At 45.4% G+C, this 21,363-nt stretch overlaps 1 protein-coding gene across 1 annotated transcript in view; it reads right to left on the bottom strand.

The window, feature by feature from the left end:
- The window catches only part of rogdi (rogdi atypical leucine zipper), a 34,530-nt gene extending 13,929 nt beyond the window's left edge, over positions 1-20,601 (bottom strand). The window contains exons 1-6 of the mRNA XM_080206191.1: positions 20,538-20,601; positions 14,335-14,406; positions 7,315-7,397; positions 2,515-2,569; positions 1,062-1,142; positions 444-539 (exon numbers count right to left, since the gene is read on the bottom strand). Of these exons, the coding sequence (XP_080062317.1) occupies positions 444-539; positions 1,062-1,142; positions 2,515-2,569; positions 7,315-7,397; positions 14,335-14,406; positions 20,538-20,573 (423 nt within the window). The 5' untranslated portion in view covers positions 20,574-20,601. The remainder of the gene's footprint in view (positions 1-443; positions 540-1,061; positions 1,143-2,514; positions 2,570-7,314; positions 7,398-14,334; positions 14,407-20,537) is intronic.
- Between the last annotated feature and the right edge of the window lie 762 nt (positions 20,602-21,363).

The following is a 21,363-nucleotide window of genomic DNA, read 5'->3' as shown; positions in this document are numbered from 1 at the left end:
CAATACTTCCAGGGACCCAGGTTCGATTCCCAGCTTGGGTGACTGCCTGTGCGGAGTCTATATGTTCTTCCCCGTGTCTGCATGGGTTTCCTCTGGGTGCTCCGGTTTCCTCTCACAGTCCGAAAGATGTGCTGGTTAGGTGCACTGGCCATGCTAAATTCTCTCTCAATGTACCAGAACAGGCACCAGAGTGGCGACTAGGGGATTTTCACAGCAACTTCATTGCAGTGTTAATGTAAGCCTAACTTGTGACAGTAATAAACTATAAACTTGTGAATGAGCTGTAACTATCTCTATATATGAGCAAAATAATCAACGGTTAACAAACATTCAAAAGGTTTCAACTAGTTTTAAAAAGAACTGCATTTAATATTTAGTTTAGGCATTGATTATTCAAGGATATTTACTGCTGATTTGCTATTGAGTACTGAAATCTGACTGACCTTGTTGACCTCGGCCCCACTTTTAAACTGGTAAGTCTGGTCTCTGCTGTTGAGTAGGTATAAGGCTTGTCCAACATGATTCCTGGCATCCTGAATCTGTTAAGCCAGAAAGAAAAAGCGAATTCAAAAACTGAGGAATTGGATGGCGGAGAGAGAAGAAAGCATTGAAAAGAAAATGAAAGATATATGACCATACAAGGAATGACACGCACAAGATGACTAGAATGATTGGAAGAAGAAAATACGATTTGCCTCGTTAACCTGCAAGTTCCAATACAATGTCACCCAATGGGAATTACTGGCTAGCCACAGATGTGTGGCAAAGTGGAACGATTTAGCCACATGGATGGCACGGTGGCACAGTACTTAGCACTACCGCCTCAGTGCCAGGGGCCCAGATTCGATCCCGGTCTTGGGTTAACTGCCTGTGCAGAGTTTGCATGTTCTCCCTGTGTCAGTCTGGGTTTCCTCTCACAGTCCAAAAGACATGCTGGTTAGGGTGCACTGGCCGTGCTAAATTCTCCCCCAGTGTACCCGAACAGTGTGGCGACTAAAGAATTTTCACAGTAACTTCACTGCAGCGTTAACAGGAGAAACTGTTGTAATGACTGTCCTTACCTGCTGCATTTTCCACTGTTTATCCTCTCTGAAAGTGCAATGCAGCACCTGGTTGTGTTTAGGCAGTCTGAGGTTAATATCCTATATTGGAAAACAGATATTCGATTAAATCTCAGAATCAGCCTCTCGGACAAAGCATTTATCAAGACAAGGTTGAAGCCTTTATTTTTCAGCTGCATTTGCTGATGGCCACCATACTTACAGAGGGTCGATGGCTGCCATACATCTAAAGAGGGCATGCACACATGTATCTATGTGAGTACATGCACATATATATTTTTGTGTACGTACATTGTATACATTCACCCACACACTGACGTACATGTTCTTTTTCCATTTTAACTGAACTTTATTATCCAGTTACATCTCAGATTACTACATTGCAGAAGAGGCCTTTCGGCCCATCAAATCTGCACCGACATATGAAAGGCCCTGACCTGCCCACCTAATCCCACTTGCCAGCACTTGGCCCACAGCCTTCAATGTTGTGGCGTGCCAAGTACCCATCCAGGCACTTTTTAAAGGATGTGAGGCATTCCGTCTCCACCACCACCCCCCCAGGCAGCACATTCCAGAGCGTCAACACCCTCTGGGTAAAAAGGTTTTTCCTCAAATCCCCCCAAAGCCTCCCAGCCCTCACTTTTAACTTGTGTCCCCTCGTAGCTGACTCTTCAACTAAGCCGAACAGCTGTTTCCGATCCACCCTGTCCAAGTCGCTCACAATCTTGAGCACTTCAATCAGGTTGCCCCCTCAGTCTTCTCTGCTCCAGAGAAAACAACCCAAGCCTATCCAACCTCTCTTCATAACTTAAATGTTCCATCCCAGGCAGCATCCTGGTGAATCTCCTCTGCACTTCCTCCAGTGCAGAGTTCACGTCCTTCCTATAATGTAGCAACCAGAACTGCATACAGTACTCCAGCTGTGGCCTCAACGAAGTTCTGCACAACTCCAAACATCAGGGTTTTTAATGACAACCTTAGGCTAAAGTGACAATCTTTTAGAACAGAGATGAGGAGGAATTTCTTCAGCCAGAGAGTGGTGGATCTGTGGAATCCTTTGCCGCAGAAGGCTGTGGAGACCACGTCATTGAGTGTCTTTAAGACCAAGATGGCTAGGTTCTTGATTAATAAGGGGATCAGGGGTTATGGGGAAAAGGCAGGGGAATGGGGATGAGAAAAAAATTAGCCATGATTGAATGTCTGCGCAGACTCGAAGGGCTGAGTGGCCTAATTCTGCTCTGATGTTTTATGGTCTTAATTGTCACCGTTACTGAGAGTAGCTTATTATTGAATTTAATCTCCACTAGTTGCCGTGTTGGGATTTGAACCCACGTCCCCTGGGTTACAAGTGCAGTGACATTACCACTACACCACATTTTCAATTAAAACCAATAAATTATACTATTTGAGTCTATGACGGCAGCATCTTCAATCCTATTTTACATGTACTCACAGCCTGAGTCAATGCATCTCCCTGCAATGTAAGGACACCCTTCACTTGGTCCGATCTGGGAAAGGGAAAAAGAAACTTAGAAAACATTCATATTATGGCATGTAACTCAAGTGGGTTGGATTTTAGATTTATATTTAACTTGGAAAAAGAACACAATTTGTACTTGTATTACTTCTATACACAATAAATAAACAATTTTGTAAATATCCATGGAAGATTGTGACTTAAAGCTTCTGTCAATAGACTTGTAATAACATGATTTAATCACGCGACCTTACTCCTTCCTGATTTCCAGGCAAGAAAACATTGAACAATTAGCTCAATTATTCAGGTGTAAATGGCATCTCCTTCCTTCCCTACCAGCATACCTTTGGCAATTATTCTTCAGTGGGGAAGGAAACATCTGATTTGACTTGTCACAGCCAGATCAGTACATGGTGCAGGCCTGATTGCTAGTGTTGCTACACTCTAATTCTATGTCTCAATATTAACAGAGGACAGTGCTATTTCTGAAGTGGAATTCAGCCAGAGAGCAAAGTTAAAATGGCTGCTGTTTCTCACTACTTGTACTGAATTTTTTGATGGAAGTAACAAAGGATTGATTAAGGTAATGTGGTTGATATAGTGTACATGAACTTCTAAAGAGCACTTAATAAACTGTCACATGACAGGCTCGTCAGCAAAGTGGAAACAAGCACTGCTGCCTCACAGCGCCAGGGATCCGGGTTTGATTCCCAGCTTGGTTGACTGTCTGTGCAGAGTCTGTACATTCTCTCCGTGTCTGTGTGGGTTTCCCCTACAGTCCAAAAGACATGCTGGTTAGGTGCATTGGCCATGCTAAATTCTCCCTCAGTGTACCCAAACAGGCGCTGGAATGTGGAGACTAGGGGATTTTCACAGTAACTTCACTGCAGTGTTAACGTAAGCCTACCTGCGGCACTAATAAATAAATTATATAACTTATAACATGGAATAAAAAGGACGGTGGTAATGTGCACATGAGGGTGCCTGAGTACGAGAAACAGAGTAGTGTTACTTTTCAGACAGATGGTAAGTGTGCACTGGGGCTGTCCAGGGGTCAGTATCAGTGCTTCTCTTGATCTATATTAATGACTTAGACTGGGTGCACAGGGCACTCACTCAAAAATTTACAGGTGATGCAAAACATGCAAATACGTGAACCGTGAGAAAGACAGTGGGATTTCGAGAAGACACAGGCAGACTGACGGAATGGGCAGATACGTGCCAGTTGAAATTTAATGTAGAGAACAGTGAAATGTTAGACTTTGAAAGGAAGAACAAAGACGGGCAATATAAAATAGAGAATGAGGATGGAGATGTGCAGAGCAGAGAGAGACCATGGGGTGAATGCACACAAATCACTGAAGGCAGCAGGGCAGCTTGAGAGAACAGTTAGTAAGCTCCCTGGGATTTAGAAATAAAGCTATTGAGTAAAAAAAGTATAAGGCAGCTCACCACCGTATTGTCAAGGGCAAACTAGGGATGAGCACAAATGCTGGCCAACCAGTGACACCCACGTCCCAGGAATGAATAAAAAGTTCAGAAAATATGTGAAGGCATTGGGGAGAGTGAAGGAAAGATTTATGAGAATGTAAAAAGACAGTAGGACTAGGGGGCACAGCCTCAAGATAAAAGGGGGGCGGTTTAGAATGGAGTTGAGGAGGAACTTCTTCACTCAAAGGGTGGTGAATCTCTGGAATTCTCTCCCCGTTGAAGTGGTGGAGGCTGCCTCGCTAAATATTTTTAAGACGCGGGTTGATGGGTTTTTGATAAGAGAGGGGATTAAGGGTTATGGGGAGAAAGCGGGAAAGTGGAACTGAGCAGTGACAGATCAGCCATGATCTTATTGAATGGCGGGGCAGGCTCGAAGGGTTAGATGGCCTACTCCTGCTCCTACTTCTTATGTTCTTATGTTCTTATTCCAGCGACAAGAAACTTCAATTACATAGAAAAGACAGGAGAAGTTGGGAAAATATTTGATGAGGTGTCAGGAGGGGTCTAGACAGAGTGAAACTGCTTCAATTGGCAGAAGAGTCAAGCACCAGGTCACAACAACATAAGGTGATTGGCAACGGGGTCAGAGGTGACATGAGGGAAAACTTTTCTTCTTACACAACAAGTGGTTAAGACCTGGAATGCACTGCCTACGAGTGTGAAGGATACAGGGTCAATCATAGCCTCCAAATTGGATAATTGAAAGAAAAACAAACTTGCAACACTGCAGAGAGAAAGACATGTCAGCACGGTGTTCCAAGAGACCATGCGAGCAGCAGGTATGCTAAGGAGGGGGAACTGGCCCAGGTCGGAAATGGAGCAGGTCAAAGCCGCCGTGTTGTTCAGCAATGGGATAGAAGCTGTGAAAAGATGCAGGGAGAACAGGTGGAGGAGGAACATTTCAGTAGCTGACAGCCAGCAAGGGGATGCCTTCTGTTTTGCTCTCGTCCTGTGATTCACACTCAGACAATGGCCAACTTAGAAACTAATTTTAGATGTCTTCATACTAAGTCACTAAATAATCACGTTGCCTTAATGACCTGCTGTTCTAAAGCACTGTTCCAGTAAAGTTCACCTCTATGTTCTGCCAAGAACCAATTAAAGATCAATGATCAAAGGATGCACACCTAAACATTATTCAAATTTAAGCCAGAAAACTTTGAATGTACTGGGCTTGGCACGACCATTTCACACTGATCTAAGTCAGCTCCAGAACTAAACGCGCAGTTCAAAGTCTTCATTGCCCAATTTATTTCCAGGCAATTTCCATTTTAAAATTCAATCGTCTCTCTGGGCAGAGTGTTCCAAACAACCTCCAGATTAAACAATAAGAATTATGCTACCGATTCAATTCCCATTCCTTAGCTTCATCTATTTATCGAGGCAGCACAGTGGCACAGGGGTTAGCACTGCTGCCTCACACTGCCAGGGACCCAAGTTCAATCCACGGCTTGGGTCAGTGTCTGTGTGGAGTCTGCACGTTCTCCCTGTGTCTGCAAGGGTTTCCTCCAGGTGGTCCAGTTTCCTCCCACACTCTGAAAGATGTGCTGGTTAGGTGCATTAACCTGAACCGGTGCTGGAGTGTGGCAAATCAGGGAATTTCACAGTAACTTTATTGTAAAGTTTATTTATTAGTCACAGGCAAGGCTTACATTAACACTGCAATGAAGTTACTGTGAAATTCCCCTAGTCGCCACACTCCGGCACCTGTTTAGGCCCACTGAAGGAGAATTTAGCACGGCCAATGCACCTAACTAGCACGTCTTTCAGACTGTGGGAGGAAACCGGAGCACCCAGAGGAAACCCACGCAGACACGGGGAAAATGTGCAAACTCAACATAGACAGCGACCCAAGCCGGGGATCGAACAAGGGTTCCTGGTGCTGTGAGGCATCAGTGCTAACCACTGTGCCGCCCCGTTGCAATGTTTACTGTTAACGTAAGGCTTGTTTGTGACTAATAAATAAATTTTAAACTTTAACTTTATTCTAGTGGTCACAGTAACAAGTTTATTCAGGGTCCAATTTGTTTGCACCCTTAAGGATCTCGAAAATCTTAATAAGACCTCCTCTCAGACTTCCCTTCTCTCAGTTTGCCTTTGTTCAGGTGTCTAATCATCGGTACCAAGACAGATAGCTTTTTATAAAGGCAGATACGTCAAGACAGACCATCTCAGATTTCAGAACTAAAGGAAGTCACTTCCTTACATGAAAGCAGGCAACTAATCGAAAGTGAAAACTATAAATCAGTCTCAATCATCCTAAAGTAGTTAAGAGGAGAAGCACTGGAAGATGGTTGGGAACAGGTTGCTTGGCTCAGGGAATGGATGACACAGGGATCCTAAAAAAAGGAAAACAGAATTGGAGATTTAGGGGGAAAGAAACCATAAAGCAAACAAAAAGGTTAAAGTTAGTTCCAAAACATGCCAAAATGTAAAGAAAGTAACTCAGCCACATCACACGATCTGGTACTACTGTACACACACATTCAATACTTTCCACGTAATCAGAGAAAGTATATTTAATGTTCAGACATCTTGGCCACATTTTGAAATAAATAAAGTTTTACAAAACTCTTAAATGCAAAAAAAAAACTTCAAAAGCAGTACTCCCTCTCATTTTCTAATTATTTCATTCATCTGGTTCACTCGTACTTTTGGGAAGGAAATCTGCTGTCCTTTACCTGGTCTGGCCTATATTGAAATTAAAGATTATTTATCACAAGTAGGCTTATATTAACACTGCAATGAAGTTACTGTGAAATTCCCCTAGTAGCCACACTCTGGCACCTCTTTAGGTACACTGAAGGAGAACTTAGCATGGTCAATGCACCTAACTAGCACGTCATTCAGAAACTAGAGCACCCAGAGGAAACCCATGCAGACACGGAATGTGCAGACTCCACACAGACAGTGACCCAAGCCTGGAATCAAACTTTGGTCCCTGGCGCTGTGAGGCAGCGGTGCAGTGCTAACCACTGTACCGCCCTCAGACATGATTCCAGAGCCACAGCAATGTGGTTGACTCTCAGCTGCCTCCGAAATGGCCTTGCAAGCCACTCAGTTCAAGGGCAACAAATGCTGACCCAGCCAGCGACGCCCATGTCTCACAAATGAATAAAGAATATTTTGTTTAAAAAAAACTGATCTTTTCCATCAGCTTGATTCTTCCTCAAGCGAGCACTCGGAGGGTGTGCGTGCGTAGGTAAAGAAAGTTTGTTATCTTCATTGCATGGCTGCCCGTGAAAATCATCTGTCATTGAACATGGCACAAGGCCAACTGCTTACACTGAGCTTCCCAGTTTGAAGTTCTCCTGCCGGGTTTGACCTTCAGGTCCAGAGGCTGACAGGGTAAAACGTCGAGAGGCCTCCTGTACAAGAGGAGTCCATTGTTAGTTAGAAGGAAAACTGCAAGCTGAGTAGATGTTAAGCAACAGCAATACATTTACATTATCTACAGCTTGTCAACAAATTGCTTTCTACTGACGGTCATTAAAATTAGTTTGTTCTGGCTTCCACTGCAGATTCCAGGTTTTGATTTGCAGTAGTTAGGACTGAATCGCTCCCATTCATGGGATTAAAATGCTGGAATTCTCAATCTTCACACTGAAACCCAGGTCCAAAATGTGCACATAACACATAATTGCCAACAGGGCTCGCGTCGCACAGTGATATGTTCACAGACATGGTGTACGATTACATTGTTAGTTACATCTGCGTCACAGCAGTTAGCACTAGGGACCCAGGTTTAATTCCAGCCTCGGGGGACTGTGTGGAGTTTGCAACTTCTCCCCATGTCGGTGTGGATTTCCTCCCACAATTCAAAGATGTGCAGATTAGGTTGATTGCCTCTTAGTGTCAGGGGATGAGCAGGGTAAATACGTGGGGTTACAGGGGTAGGGCCCGGGTGGGGTTATTGTCGATGCAGGCTTGATTAACTTGTACTTTATAAGAGATTTTACAAATAAGAGCCGATGCTTCAAGTCAGGATGGCCCTTTGTTGTCAGACGAAGGGCGTTCAGTCTCGAATCGTTGGCTCTATTGTCTCTCCACAGATGCTGTCAGACCTGTTGAGTTCTCCAGCATTTTCTGTTTTTGTTTCAGGTTCCAGCATCCACAGTATTCTGCCTTATACAAATTAGGCCCGTTTTATCTCGAAATTAGAAGGTTAGGGGTTGATCTGATCAAAGTCTTCAAGATTTTAACAGGAAAAGACAGTAGATCAACTATAGGATGCACAGTCCTGAAATTAGGACCAGACCATTTACGAGGGGGGCTAGGAAGCATTTCTACACACAAAGGGTGGTAGAGGTTTGGAATTCTCTTTCACCAATACCAGTCGTGAAGTCCATTGCTAATTTTAAATCCGAGATCGATTATATTTTGTGAAGCAAAGATATTAAGGGATATGAGTCAGCGGCAAGTATATGGAGTTAAGCTACAAATCAGCCAGGATCTCATTAAATGGCAGAGCAGGCTTGACAGGCTGAATGGCCTATTCCTGTTCCCATGTTTACAATGTCTTTGAGGAAGAATGACGAGTACAAAGCTCAATCTTGTGGACAGAGAAAGAACGGCTGCAACAATAATTTAACAACAATATTGGCAACAGTGGCTTTAAAGTTGTTTTTTTCCACTCTGCTGGGATTTCTTGTGGCCAATGGCCTGGAAGTTGTCAAAGGACAGAAAGTGTCAGATTTTAAAAGCCTGTCCAAGGCGGGGATGAGCTCTGTACAGACTCCTGGAGCCAGTGTTCCTTATCTGGGCATTGGAATGTAAACGACGTACACTTAAAGAGGCTGAGTAGGATGAGGCCAGAGGTGACCAATGCCATTATTCTGCTTGCATTTGACTGATCTAATCGAATGATGAAATTGGGGGTTCGGATCAATTCATTGGCTGGATGACACAGAATCTTCTGGAAGCAAGTGGATAAAGAGACATGTGAGTCTTTGTTTGCCAATGATAACTCAAAGAGACCAACCTTTACAAGTAGTGTACCCTAAAGGATGTTTCAGAGAAGAAGATAGATTCTACAGCGAGGATATTTCTTGGCCGAGGTTTTTCTAAACTTGGTAGTATCGATTTTCAGTTAAAAAGTTAAATTGATGCTTAGTTAAAGCTGACGGTCAGTTCAAGTTAATATGCAGTTTAAGAGTCAAAGTTTAGTTGAAAGTTAATGTTCAATTAGAGTTAAAGTTCAGTAAAGAGTTAATGAGTTGCAACTGTTTATGTTTGAGTTGGTACTATAAGAATTAAATCAAGAAATAATTGAATTGCTATCGTCGTTTGTCTCATTAAACTGGAATGCTTGGAGGGTGTTTAAATTAAAGCTGTATAACACTTTTAAGTGACAGTTGCAGTTTTCACTGAGAAGATGAATAACTATGCTGCAGTGAGAGTTTAACGTTTCCAAGAAAACAGAGACTGGGGAAAGGTGTCCAATAAACTAGGAAAGATGCCGAAGTAGAATTGTGCCAGGTGAAGAGGACTGAGCAAATGGCCTGATCTGGAGAAAAAAGATGGTAGAATGAGATAATGAACATTGGCAAAATGGCCATGTCATCACCCAGACAGCCACCTGACTCCGTGCTCTGAGGGAGGTAAGAAGACAGTATTCCAGAATTCAAGGCCAGTGCCCAAGTGGTGCACATGATTCACGAACAGGATTTAGTATTCCATCAGAAAATAAATTTTACAGGGTCTGCCATCTGACTTGACAATAAAACGACCGTGTCCCACCATTTTGTCATCCAACATTAACAGATGGATACATATCAATTGGCCTTCTTGGAAATATTGACGAATGTCAATGGATTTCAACATGCCAGCAAAAAAGCACGTTACCAAGATTGGTGAAGAAATCACCTTTTTGTGGGGGTGACTGGCTGGGGGGAGACACGGCTCACAGCGGTTCCATCTTGTATGGCGGGTGGCACAAAATTACAAAACCGACGACGTTCTTCAAGCGCGAAGCTCTTAAACATAAGAACATAAGAACATAAGAAATAGGAGCAGGAGTAGGCCATCTGGCCCTTCGAGCCTGCCCCGCCATTCAATAAGATCATGGCTGATCTGTCGTGGCTCAGTTCCACTTTCCCGCCCTCTCCCCATAACCCTTAATCCCCTCTCTTATCAAAAACCCATCAACCCGCTTCTTAAAAATATTTAGCGAGGCAGCCTCCACCACTTCAACGGGCAGAGAATTCCAGAGATTCACCACCCTTTGAGTGAAGAAGTTCCTCCTCAACTCCGTTCTGAACTGCCCCCCCTTTATCTTGAGGCTGTGCCCCCTAGTCCTACTGTCTTTTTTGAGCGGGAAGAGTCTTTCCACCTCTATCCTATCCATCCCATTCATCATCTTATACGTCTCAATGAGATCTCCCCTCATTCTTCTAAACTCTAACGAGTACAAGCCTAGTTTATTCAGCCTCTCCTCATAGCTCAACCCCCTCAACTCCGGTATCAGCCTAGTAAACCTCCTCTGCACTCCCTCCAAGGCCAAAATATCCTTGCGCAGGTGCGGCGCCCAAAACTGCACACAGTACTCCAGCTGCGGCCTCACCAATGCCCTATACAGCTGCAGCAAGACCTCCCTACTTTTATATTCAATCCCCCTCGCTATGAAGGCCAGCATCCCATTCGCCTTCCTGACCACCTGCTGCACCTGCAGGCTGGGTTTTTGCGACTCATGCACAAGGACCCCGAGGTCCCTCTGCACCGTCGCCTGCTGCAGTTTTTCGCCACGTAAGTAATAGTCCTTCCTACCATTCTTCCTACCAAAGTGGACCACCTCACACTTGCCAACATTAAATTCCATTTGCCATTTCCTGGCCCATTCGCCCAGCCTATCTAGATCCTTCTGCAGACTCTCCACACCCTCCGCACAATTTGCCTTTCCCCCAATCTTGGTGTCATCAGCAAATTTCGACACCCTACACTCGGTTCCCTCCTCCAGATCATCTATATAAATGGTAAATAGCTGAGGCCCCAGCACCGACCCCTGGGGCACTCCACTAGTCACCAACCGCCAATCCGAATAGCACCCATTGACCCCCACTCTCTGCCTCCTATTTGACAACCAATCCTCTATCCACGCTAACACCCTACCCCCAACTCCATGTCCTCTGACCTTCTGCAGTAACCTCTTGTGAGGTACCTTATCAAACGCCTTCTGAAAATCCAGAAAGACCACATCCACCGGCTCTCCTCTATCCACCGCCCTAGACACATCCTCATAGAACTCCAGTAAATTTGTCAGACACGACTTCCCTTTAATGAAACCGTGTTGCGTCTGCTCTATCAAGCAATTCCCTTCAAGATGCCTCGCAATTTCCTCCTTAATGACGGATTCTAACATTTTACCTACCACAGACGTTAAACTAACCGGCCTGTAATTCCCCGCCTTTTGCCTGGCACCCTTCTTAAACAACGGCGTAACATTAGCCGTTTTCCAATCCTCCGGCACTTCCCCGGAATCCAGCGACGTCTGGAAAATAACCACCAAGGCATCCACTATCACCTCCGCCATTTCTTTCAGAACCCTCGGATGCATTCCATCCGGTCCTGGGGACTTGTCCACAATCAGCCCCTCCAGTCTGTCGCGCACCACCTCTCTAGTAACAGTAATGTCATTAAGACCCTCCAGTCCTACCACCTTTCCATCGCTAACACCCGGCAAATTATTCACGTCCTCCTCCGTGAAGACAGAAACAAAAAAGTTATTCAAGACCTTAGCCATATCCCCATCCCCTACCACTAGGTCCCCTTTCTCATCCGCTAAGGGACCAACGTTCACCCTAGCCAGCCTCTTCCTTTTTATATATTTATAAAAACTCTTGCTATCCTTTTTTATATTAAGTGCTAGCCCAGCTTCATAGCTTCTTCTACCCTCCTTTATCAACTTTTTTGTCAATCTTTGTTGACATTTAAACCTTTCCCAATCCTCTTCTCGCCCACTGCTCTTAGCTACTCTAAATTCCTCCGCTTTTAATTTAACACTTTCCTTCACCTCCTTCGTTATCCACGGCTTATTACCTCTCTTCCTACTGTCCTTTTTGACCATCGGAATAAATTTCTGCTGAGCACCAAGAAAGATCTCCTTAAAGATCCTCCACTGCTCCTCAGCAGACCTACCTTCCAACGCGCTCCCCCAGTCCACATTCGCCAATTCTTCTCTCATCCTACCATACTCCCCTCTATTCAAACAAAGGACACGTGTCCGGGAACCCACTTTCTCCTCCTCCATCTGCAACAGAAACTCCACCATACAATGATCACTCTCTCCAAGAGGATCCTTCACCTCAAGGTCCCTAATTCTACCCGCCTCATTACATAGCACCAGATCCAAGATAGCTCGCTCCCTCGTCGGCTCCAACACACACTGTTCCAGGAAACTATCCCGGCAGCATTCCAAGAACTCCTCCTCGAGCCCACCTCGTCCAACATGGGTCGACCAATCAATATGCAGATTGAAATCCCCCATAACTACTGCCGTCCCATTCCTGCACGCCGCACTTATTTGCGCGTTAACAGCCCGCCCCACCTCCAGATCATTATTCGGGGGCCTATAGACGACACCCACCAGCGTCTTCCTCCCTTTGCTGTTCCTAATCTCCACCCACAACGATTCCACTTTCTGCTCTTTGGCTCCGATATCATCCCTTGCTACCACCTTGATGCTGTCCTTAATCAGCAGAGCTACGCCACCCCCTCTTTCCTCCTGCCTATCCTTCCTAAACACTTGATAGCCCTGTACATTCATCTCCCAGTCCCTGTCACCTTGCAGCCACGTCTCTGTAATGGCCACCAGATCGTATCCATTTGTGTCGATCTGCGCCACCAGCTCATCCACTTTATTCCGAATGCTTCGTGCATTCAGATAAAGCGCTTTCAACCCAGCCTTCTTCTGGACCCTATTTGCCGTAACGCCACCACTTGGGACATCCTCAGCCTCTTCCCTTACCTGTACCCTATCCTTAACTGTAGACCTCCTAACATCACCTACCCTCGCACCCTCCCCCCCCCTAATTAGTTTAAAGCCCTGTCTACAGTTCTCTTTACTTGATTCGCCAGCACTCTGGTCCCAGCACGATTCAGACCAACCCCATCCTGCCCGAACAAGTCCCACCTACCCCAATACTGGTGCCAATGCCCCATAAATTCGATCCCATTCCTCCCACACCAATCTCTGAGCCACCCATTCACTTCCTTTATCCTGTCAACCCTACGCCCGTCTGCACTCGGTTCAGGCAGTAGCCTCTTCCCGGAGAAATTTCAGAAAGACGTTGTTGCCCACGGGAAAGGACGGACGGATGGGGACGGTTGCAAGAAACAAGTGAAAGAAGTCTGCAATTTGAGACCAGGGAGACTATGCAATAGAGAAAACTGGCCCGCCTGGGACACATTCAAATCCCAACTTCTTGACGTTGTAGCCCAAGCTGAGCAATCAGCCAACACTGGCATGGCAATTGTTGCTGGAGGCCTTATAAATTTGTTCAGCCTGATGGGTGATGGTACGGAGGAAAATTACTTGTGGAACGATGGTGCCGATGCTCACGGTACAACCAATGGCGATGTTGAAGGTGAGGAATACTCTGATGTTATTCAACCTGGCGACTGGGACAAATTATTCAGTGATTCAGAGGATGGTCAGAGTGATTTTCAACAGGAAGCGTTGCAATTAATTCATTATGGAATATACTTACATTGGGCTGGATGAAATCTATACCATTTTGATGTTATGGAATAAACGTTGGAGAACCATAGAACCCCTACATTGCAGGAGGCAGCAATTTGGACCATCGAGTCTGCATCAATCATAAACCCACGCAGGCCCTATTCACGTAACCCCATATATTTACCCTGATAGACCCCGACACTAAGTGCCAGTTATCCGAGTCAACAGTCACGCGAGGCCAGTATTGAACCTGGGCCCCTGACACTGTAAGGCTGCAGTGCTAAGCACTGTGCCATCCTAAAGGATTAGTAGGAATTATTTAATGTTGCCAGTTTTCACTTTATGTCATTATAACAGTAATTTTTGGAGTCTAACTCAAGCATCAACATCAATTCCCAAAAACATTAAGATGTGCCAAGTCAACCCCATGATTCTGGCTAAAACAAATTAGTCACAATAATTCAATTTTTACACGAGATAGATGGTGAATAAAACTGTATACTAATCCAGAACACTGCGAGGAAATATAGTAACTGAAAACTCATTTGACTATTTGCATTGAGAGCGACTTGAGGAAATATTACAATTCATAGTTTCCTGTGCACTGATCCAAAGGGAATGGAAATTACCTTCAGAATATCCTTCAGCTGTTTGAGGACAGCATGAACCTCTTCCTGCAATAACCACTTAAATTCCTCCTCCTGAAATGGTAAAAACAAGACAATATAACAATGCAATTTTAAAGGCACAGTGCGTGTGTAGGGAAGTGATGGTGGCATAGTGGTTAGCACTGCTGCCTTACAGCGCCAGGGGCCCCAGGTTCCATTCCCAACTTGGGTCACTCTTTGTGGAGTTCGCACATTCTCCCCATGTCTGTGTGGGTTTCCTCCAGGCACTCCGATTTCCTCCCACAGTCCGAATGGTATGTTGGTTAGGTGCACTGGCCATGCTAAATTCTCCCTCAGTGTACCGAACAGCACCAGAGTGTGGCAACTAGGGGATTTTCACAGTAACTTCATTGCAGTATTAATGTAAGCCTACTAGTGACACTAATAAAAAAAAGAGATAGGAGAGTTTTAATATGAAGGCGGACAGACAATATGTCATTGAATTTAGCATTGCATCGTTACATGGCTCAAAGTTAATTATAATTCTGCACTATAAATGTTGCCTTTATCATAGAGATTATGCTCTGACATGAGAGACACGCCACACCTTCATTTTATTACTGTTGATACAATGACCTGGAACAAACATGGGCGGCACAGTGGCAGAGTGTTAGCACTGCTGCCTCAGAGCTCCAGAGGCCTGGGTTCAATTCCCAGCTTGGCTCACTGTCTGTGCGGAAGTTGCACATTCTCCCCATGTTCGTGTAGGTTTCCTCCGGGTGCTCCAGTTTCCTCCCACAGTCCAAAAGATGTGGTTGGGTGGATTGGCCACGCTAAATTGTCCCTTAGTGTCCCACAATGCGTAGGTTAGATGGATTAGCAGGGTGAATATGTGCGGTTACGGGGACAGGGTCTGGGTGGCATTGTACTCTGAGGACATTTGATGGACCGAATGGCCTCCTTCTGCACTGTAAGATTCTATATCTTATTTCTGTATCTACATCCATAATTAAATACATCAAGATATTTTAACCAAATTCTCTTTTCCAACAATAAAGAAAACAGATTTGCTCCCATTACATAATGGGGAAGAGTGGCACCCTCCTTCATTATCACGCCCATTATTGCAATGCAATCTATTGTAATCCTCAGTTGGATCCCGTACAGCCTCAGATTTCCAGCTTCTCTCTTTACAGTAGTTAAAGTAACTAGATCTCTGCCACAACATGTCAGGTTCTGCACACTTGCACTCTTCTGTGATAGCTTTTTGCTTGCTTTCCCCGACTGAAACTTATAACTGGAGAGCAATGGTGCACTTAAATTTGAAGAAAGAAGTTCAACAAAACTCCATATTTGCAAAATATTCAGCCTTAAAGCCCTTGCCAGATATCTGCTACTCTGTACAAGGAATTATTCGTGTTCAATGTGTTTATGCAGTAAGGCACCGAGAACAACACAGCTTGTGAGGCAGCTTAATTAATGCAAATGTCCTAACTGTGACTCTGCCAGAGGATAATAAAAGTTCTCTTTGTGCCTTTGGCATTTTATCATCTGCAGCATTTCCTGACAGAAGAGCTCCGATCTTTCTTGCAGCAAAGTGAGAATTAAATTGTATAAAGTTGTAACCACAGAATTAAGCCATTCGAGTCATCTTGCCTATTGATAGGTGAGTCTGGGGTCAATCCTATTGTCCCTCTCTCCATAATCTTTTATTTCAAGTACTTATTCAATTTTCCCCCTAAAATGATGCAATGGTATCTGCCTGAGTGATTCAGATCATGATACAATAAACCTGTGCAAGGACATTTCTTCTAATCTCTCTCTCTCTCTGCTCAATGCCTATGTTAAATTGGAATTTCCCAAAGAATACGTTCGTTCCTGAATCACTTCTTCCAAAACCGTTGTCAGGATAATAGGAAATTGTGACGCAGTGAAATTTACCTATAACTTCACCAGCTCGCCAGAGACACACAATCTGTTTTTTATGGGCAGCACGGTGGCAAGCACTGTTGCCTCACAATGCAAGGGACTTGGGTCCAATTCCCGGCTTGGGTCCAATTCCCGGCTTGGGTCATTGTCTGCGTGGGTTTCCTCCAGGTGCTCCAGTTTCCTCCCACAATCCAAATACGTGTGAGTTAGGTTGATTGGCCATGGTAAATTGCCTCTTACTGTTAGGGGGTTAGTAGGGTAAATAAGTAGGGTTATGGGGATAGAGCCTGGGTGTGATTGTGGTTGGTGCAGACTCAATGGGCTGAATGGCCTCCTTCTGCACTGTAGGGATTCTATGAATTCTATAATTCTATGAACTACTTAAAGAAGACCCGTTTAAAAAAAACGATCAAAAATGACTGCCACAAGCCATCTGATATCAAGTTGATGACTTCTCTGGGAAGTTTCTATAAGAGCTGTGCTGCAGAGCTGTTGCATAGAATTTCACACCAAGAAGGGGTGTCAAGGTCACTTCAAACAGGAACTATCTCAGGAAAACATTAAAAATGCAAAGTGCAGTACTTTCATCAACTATCATTCTATTGATACAATGGAACAGCTAACCACCCAGATAGTTTTCAGACATGCAAAACCCCAAGGACAAAATAACCCCACCCCTGCAGTTTTCTATTTCGAAATGTGTCAAAAGTTTCAGAGATTAAAAATACAATTTCTTGGTCTCCAACAATGATGATAAGGCACGCTAATCAAATTCATTTTAAAGAATATACGGACAGGTGAGTTAAAAACTGGTTCAACTAAGAGACGGGGTAGAAGGAAAAAGAAATGTCACATCAACTGAAACACTGTTGGAAGACAGCAGTAATGATACCTCGCTCACTCGGAAGCAAAAGCGAGTGCAACAAAGCGTAGATCTGAACTAAATCAACTCTAGAATTCCACAGGAAACCTAACTCACTTCAGAAGGTCACAATGTTCAAAAATCTACATCTCAAAGGCAAATAAAGGAATTGACAGAATATTCTTTTTACGGATCTCTAACATTTCTGCTCCAAATGTCATTAGCCTTCATTATCTGGTTGTAATGCAATTAATAATTTTTAAAAGTTAATTTTTTTAATAGTCTTTTTTGCTCCAGTGGAAATAGCTATAGAGCTTCTCTCCTCAGAATTATTTCCAGACCACATTAAATCAATGTTATAAGCCTGCAATGGCTTTAATGACTTTTCAAGGTACAAAAGATTTTGGAATGTCTTTTGGGATGGCATAGTGGTTTTGCATTGCTGCCTCACAGTGCCTGTGAGCTGACGACTGTCAGTGGGGATTTTGCACGTTCTTCCCTTGTCTACGTGGGCTTCCTCCCACAGTCCAAAGATGTGCAATTAAGTGGATTGGCTATGGTAAGATTGTCCCTTGCTTTCCCAAGATGTGCAGGTTAGGTGGATTAGCCATGGTAAATAGGTGAGATTCCAGGGATAGGGCAGAAGGGAGGGACTCGACGGAATGTTTTTTCAGAGGGTCGGTGCAGACTCGATGGGCCAAATGGCCTCTTTCCGCAACGTAGGAATTCTATGATTAAAAATATTTGTACAAATTACTGCTTTACTCTCATTCTACTTATTAAAAAAACTGTTGCGCTTGCAGTCATTGAAGCCTATTTATTAATTCAGCCCACAAGTCCGTCTACAATTCATTTCACTGGAAAAAAGGAATTATATGGTTTTCCTACAACTATTTAAATCACACAGGGAGAGCAGCTGAGATAAATCAGCCCCTCTACAAATCAAATAAGAAGAACAGGGAATCCTTGTGGAAGTAAAACGCCAAAATTCATGAACAACTTGCAATCAAACTAGCTCAGACACTCACAGGAAGACCACTGAATCGTTAATAGCACAGGATGCCATTGGGCCTGTCGCATCAGCACTAGCCCACAGGAGAATCAATAACACCAATATTAAATAGCTTGGTATTGCCTGCTGAGCCACAATAAAGGGGGCTGAAAAGAATCTGCCTTTCCACAACAGTTTGTTTTCAAGTCTGGCCAGCTCCAAACATGGAATCAAAATAACAACCGAAAGCTTTTCACAATGTCTGATAACTTCATTTACAGTGTCATACATCTCCTAAATACAGCAACAGAAAACAGAAATAACATCTCCAGTATTATGCAGGGGAAACACATTTTAGAGGTACATTGTCAAATTATTTTTTATTCATTCTTGGGAGGCCAGCATTTATTGCCCATCCCTAATTGCCCTTGAGGAGATGGTGATGAGCTTTCTTGAATCACTGCAATCGATATAGCAAAGGTATGGTAAGGGAGGAGGTTTCAGGATTTTGACCCATGATGATTCCTAACCTTAGTTAAGCCATGATATCTACACAATTTTATTTTGTGCGCTGTCAAAATAAGCTCCACGGCGCAAACTATCTGTATAGAAATACCACTATTGAAAACATGACAAAACAAAATGCTTTTAACCATCTGTTTCTCACATGTTGGGGCACACCTATCAAAAGTTAATATATGTATTTCTTCACTCTTTCTAAAACCAGCAGCTGAATGTGGGCTTTGCTGTTGGGAAACTGAAGGTTCAATTGCTCCTGGTCCCCCGACTCCTGGTAACCACCACCTGCAGTATCGCCCTCATCTTCAGTACCCACCATCCCATTCCTATCATTCTGCCGGTATCCGCATCAAGTATCGGCCCCTCTGACTATCCTCCTCACCACCAGGGCCCCCATTATCTGCTGCTCTCGCCTGTATATGACCCTCAAGTATCCAGTCTGCTAGCTATCTGACTTGCAGGTACCAAAATCCTGGTATCCACTGCACTGGGAATCAGCTATCACATCTGCCTTCAAGAACCCAAACTCCATTAACCACCCTCCCCTCAGTTATCCAACTTCGCAGAACCTGGACTCCCCCCACCGATACCACTTAGAATGCATACCCACCCCTGGATATCTGTCTCCAAGGTATCCAGGTCACCAGTGTCCCCCATCCCAGCTGTCTCCATCGCTTTATCTGTCTCCCACCCCCCCCAATACCCATCCTACACTGGGTAGCCACTCCATCTTTCATTTATATAGGGCATTGGTGAGGCCGCAGCTGGAGTACTGTGTGCAGTTCTGGGCGCCGTACTTACGCAAGGATATTTTGGCCTTGGAGGGAGTGCAGAGGAGGTTTACTAGGCTGATGCCGGAGTTGAGGGGGTTGAGCTATGAGGAGAGGCTGAATAAATTAGGCTTGTACTCGTTAGAGTTTAGAAGAATGAGGGGAGATCTCATTGAGACGTATAAGATGATGAATGGGATGGATAGGATAGAGGTGGAGAGACTCTTCCCGCTCAGAAAGGATAGTAGGACTAGGGGGCACAGCCTCAAGATAAAGGGGGGGGCGGTTTAGAATGGAGTTGAGGAGGAACTTCTTCACTCAAAGGGTGGTGAATCTCTGGAATTCTCTGCCCGTTGAAGTGGTGGAGGCTACCTCACTAAATATTTTTAAGACGCAGGTTGATGGGTTTTTGATAAGAGAGGGGATTAAGGGTTATGGGGAGAGGGCGGGAATGTGGAGCTGAGCCATGACAGATCAGCCATGATCTTATTGAATGGCGGGGCAGGCTTGAAGGGCTAGTTGGCCTACTCCTGCTCCTATTTCTTATGTTCTTATGTTAATTCCTTCACTTTTTACTTTCCAGATATCTATAGCCCCTGCAATGGGTATACAAAGCCCCCCATCCCCCTTGGGAACCTGATGACCTCAACCCTTCCAAGTATCTGCTGTCAATCCTTCACCTGCAGCCATCCATCCGCAGCCCCGTCCACCCCCCCCCCCCAAGTATCCGCAGCCCCCTCCTCCTCCGCACATATCCACAGCCCCTTTCTCCTCGCCCCAAATTGCAACTCCCTCCTCCCCGTATCTGCAGCCCCCCCCTTCTGCTCGTATCCACAGTCCCCTCCTCCCAGTATCTGCAGCCCCCTCCTTCTCCACCCAAACCCCAGCCTCCCCCCCCCCGCCTGCATCATCAGCTCCCCTCCCCGACCATATCCACAGTCCCCCCTGCTCCCCACTCTCTGTATCTGCAACTCCCCCTCCTCTTCCTCCCCTCCGTATCCGCAGCCCCCCCTCCCCCTCCCTCCCCTCCGTATCCGCAGCCCCCCTCCCCCCTCCGTATCCGCAGCCCCCCTCGTCCCCCCGGGTTCTGGTCTCCCTGACAGAGCGGGGTCTCTCTCTCCCCGGTTTGGGGGTGTGTCTGTCTCTCTCTCACCAGCACTGCTCTCTCCGCCTCACTCGCCGCCGCCATCCCGCTGACTGAAGGGCGAGAGCACCACTTCCGGTGTCCGCCGCAAAAACACTCCGCCACTTCCGGTTGTGCCCCGCTCTAAGCGGCCCCCCCCCCGGGGGAACGGGCAGGGGTGCAGACGGCCCGGCTGTTGTCCCCCAGCAGCGTCCCGGCTCGGAGAGCGCTACTGCCGGCAGCTGCTCACTGCTGGGGCAGGAGGCAGGCAATTGGACCCTAAACGTCTGAAGACTCTCAGCCGCTTCAACACAATCCCCCCCACCCCCCACCAAACAACAGAGGCCATTCAGCCCATCGAGTCTGTACTGATCCTAACACAACATCCCAGCCAGGCCTCTCCCCAGAGTCCCCCATATTTACTCTGCCAACCCACCCACCCACCCCCCACACACATTTACCTTGCTAACCCACCCCACATGCACAGATTTGCTCTGCTAACCCACTCCACATGCACAGATTTACCCTGCTACTCCCTTAACCCCCACACATTTACCCTGCTAACCCACCCCCATGCTCCCAACACATCTCTGAACAATAAGGAACAGTATCCAGGCAACACCAGGTTAAAGTCAAAGAACAAAGAGCAAAACAGCGCAGGAAACAGGCCCTTCGGCCCCACGATCAGGTTTATTTGGTAGCATGAGCTTTCAGAGCGTTGCCCCTTCATCAGGTGAATGATCAGATTTTGAATGGCAGAGCAGGCTCGAGGGGCTAAATGGTTTGCTCTTGTCCCTAATTCTTGTGTTTAAAGGACTTGGATACAGGGTGCACCTGGTCGTCAACTTGGTCACTG

The sequence above is a fragment of the Carcharhinus amblyrhynchos genome, chromosome 18 (genome assembly GCF_965287045.1).
Source record: "Carcharhinus amblyrhynchos chromosome 18, sCarAmb.v2.hapA, whole genome shotgun sequence".
Taxonomy (NCBI): Eukaryota; Metazoa; Chordata; class Chondrichthyes; order Carcharhiniformes; family Carcharhinidae; genus Carcharhinus; species Carcharhinus amblyrhynchos.
This window is presented reverse-complemented; position numbering and strand designations above follow the sequence as displayed.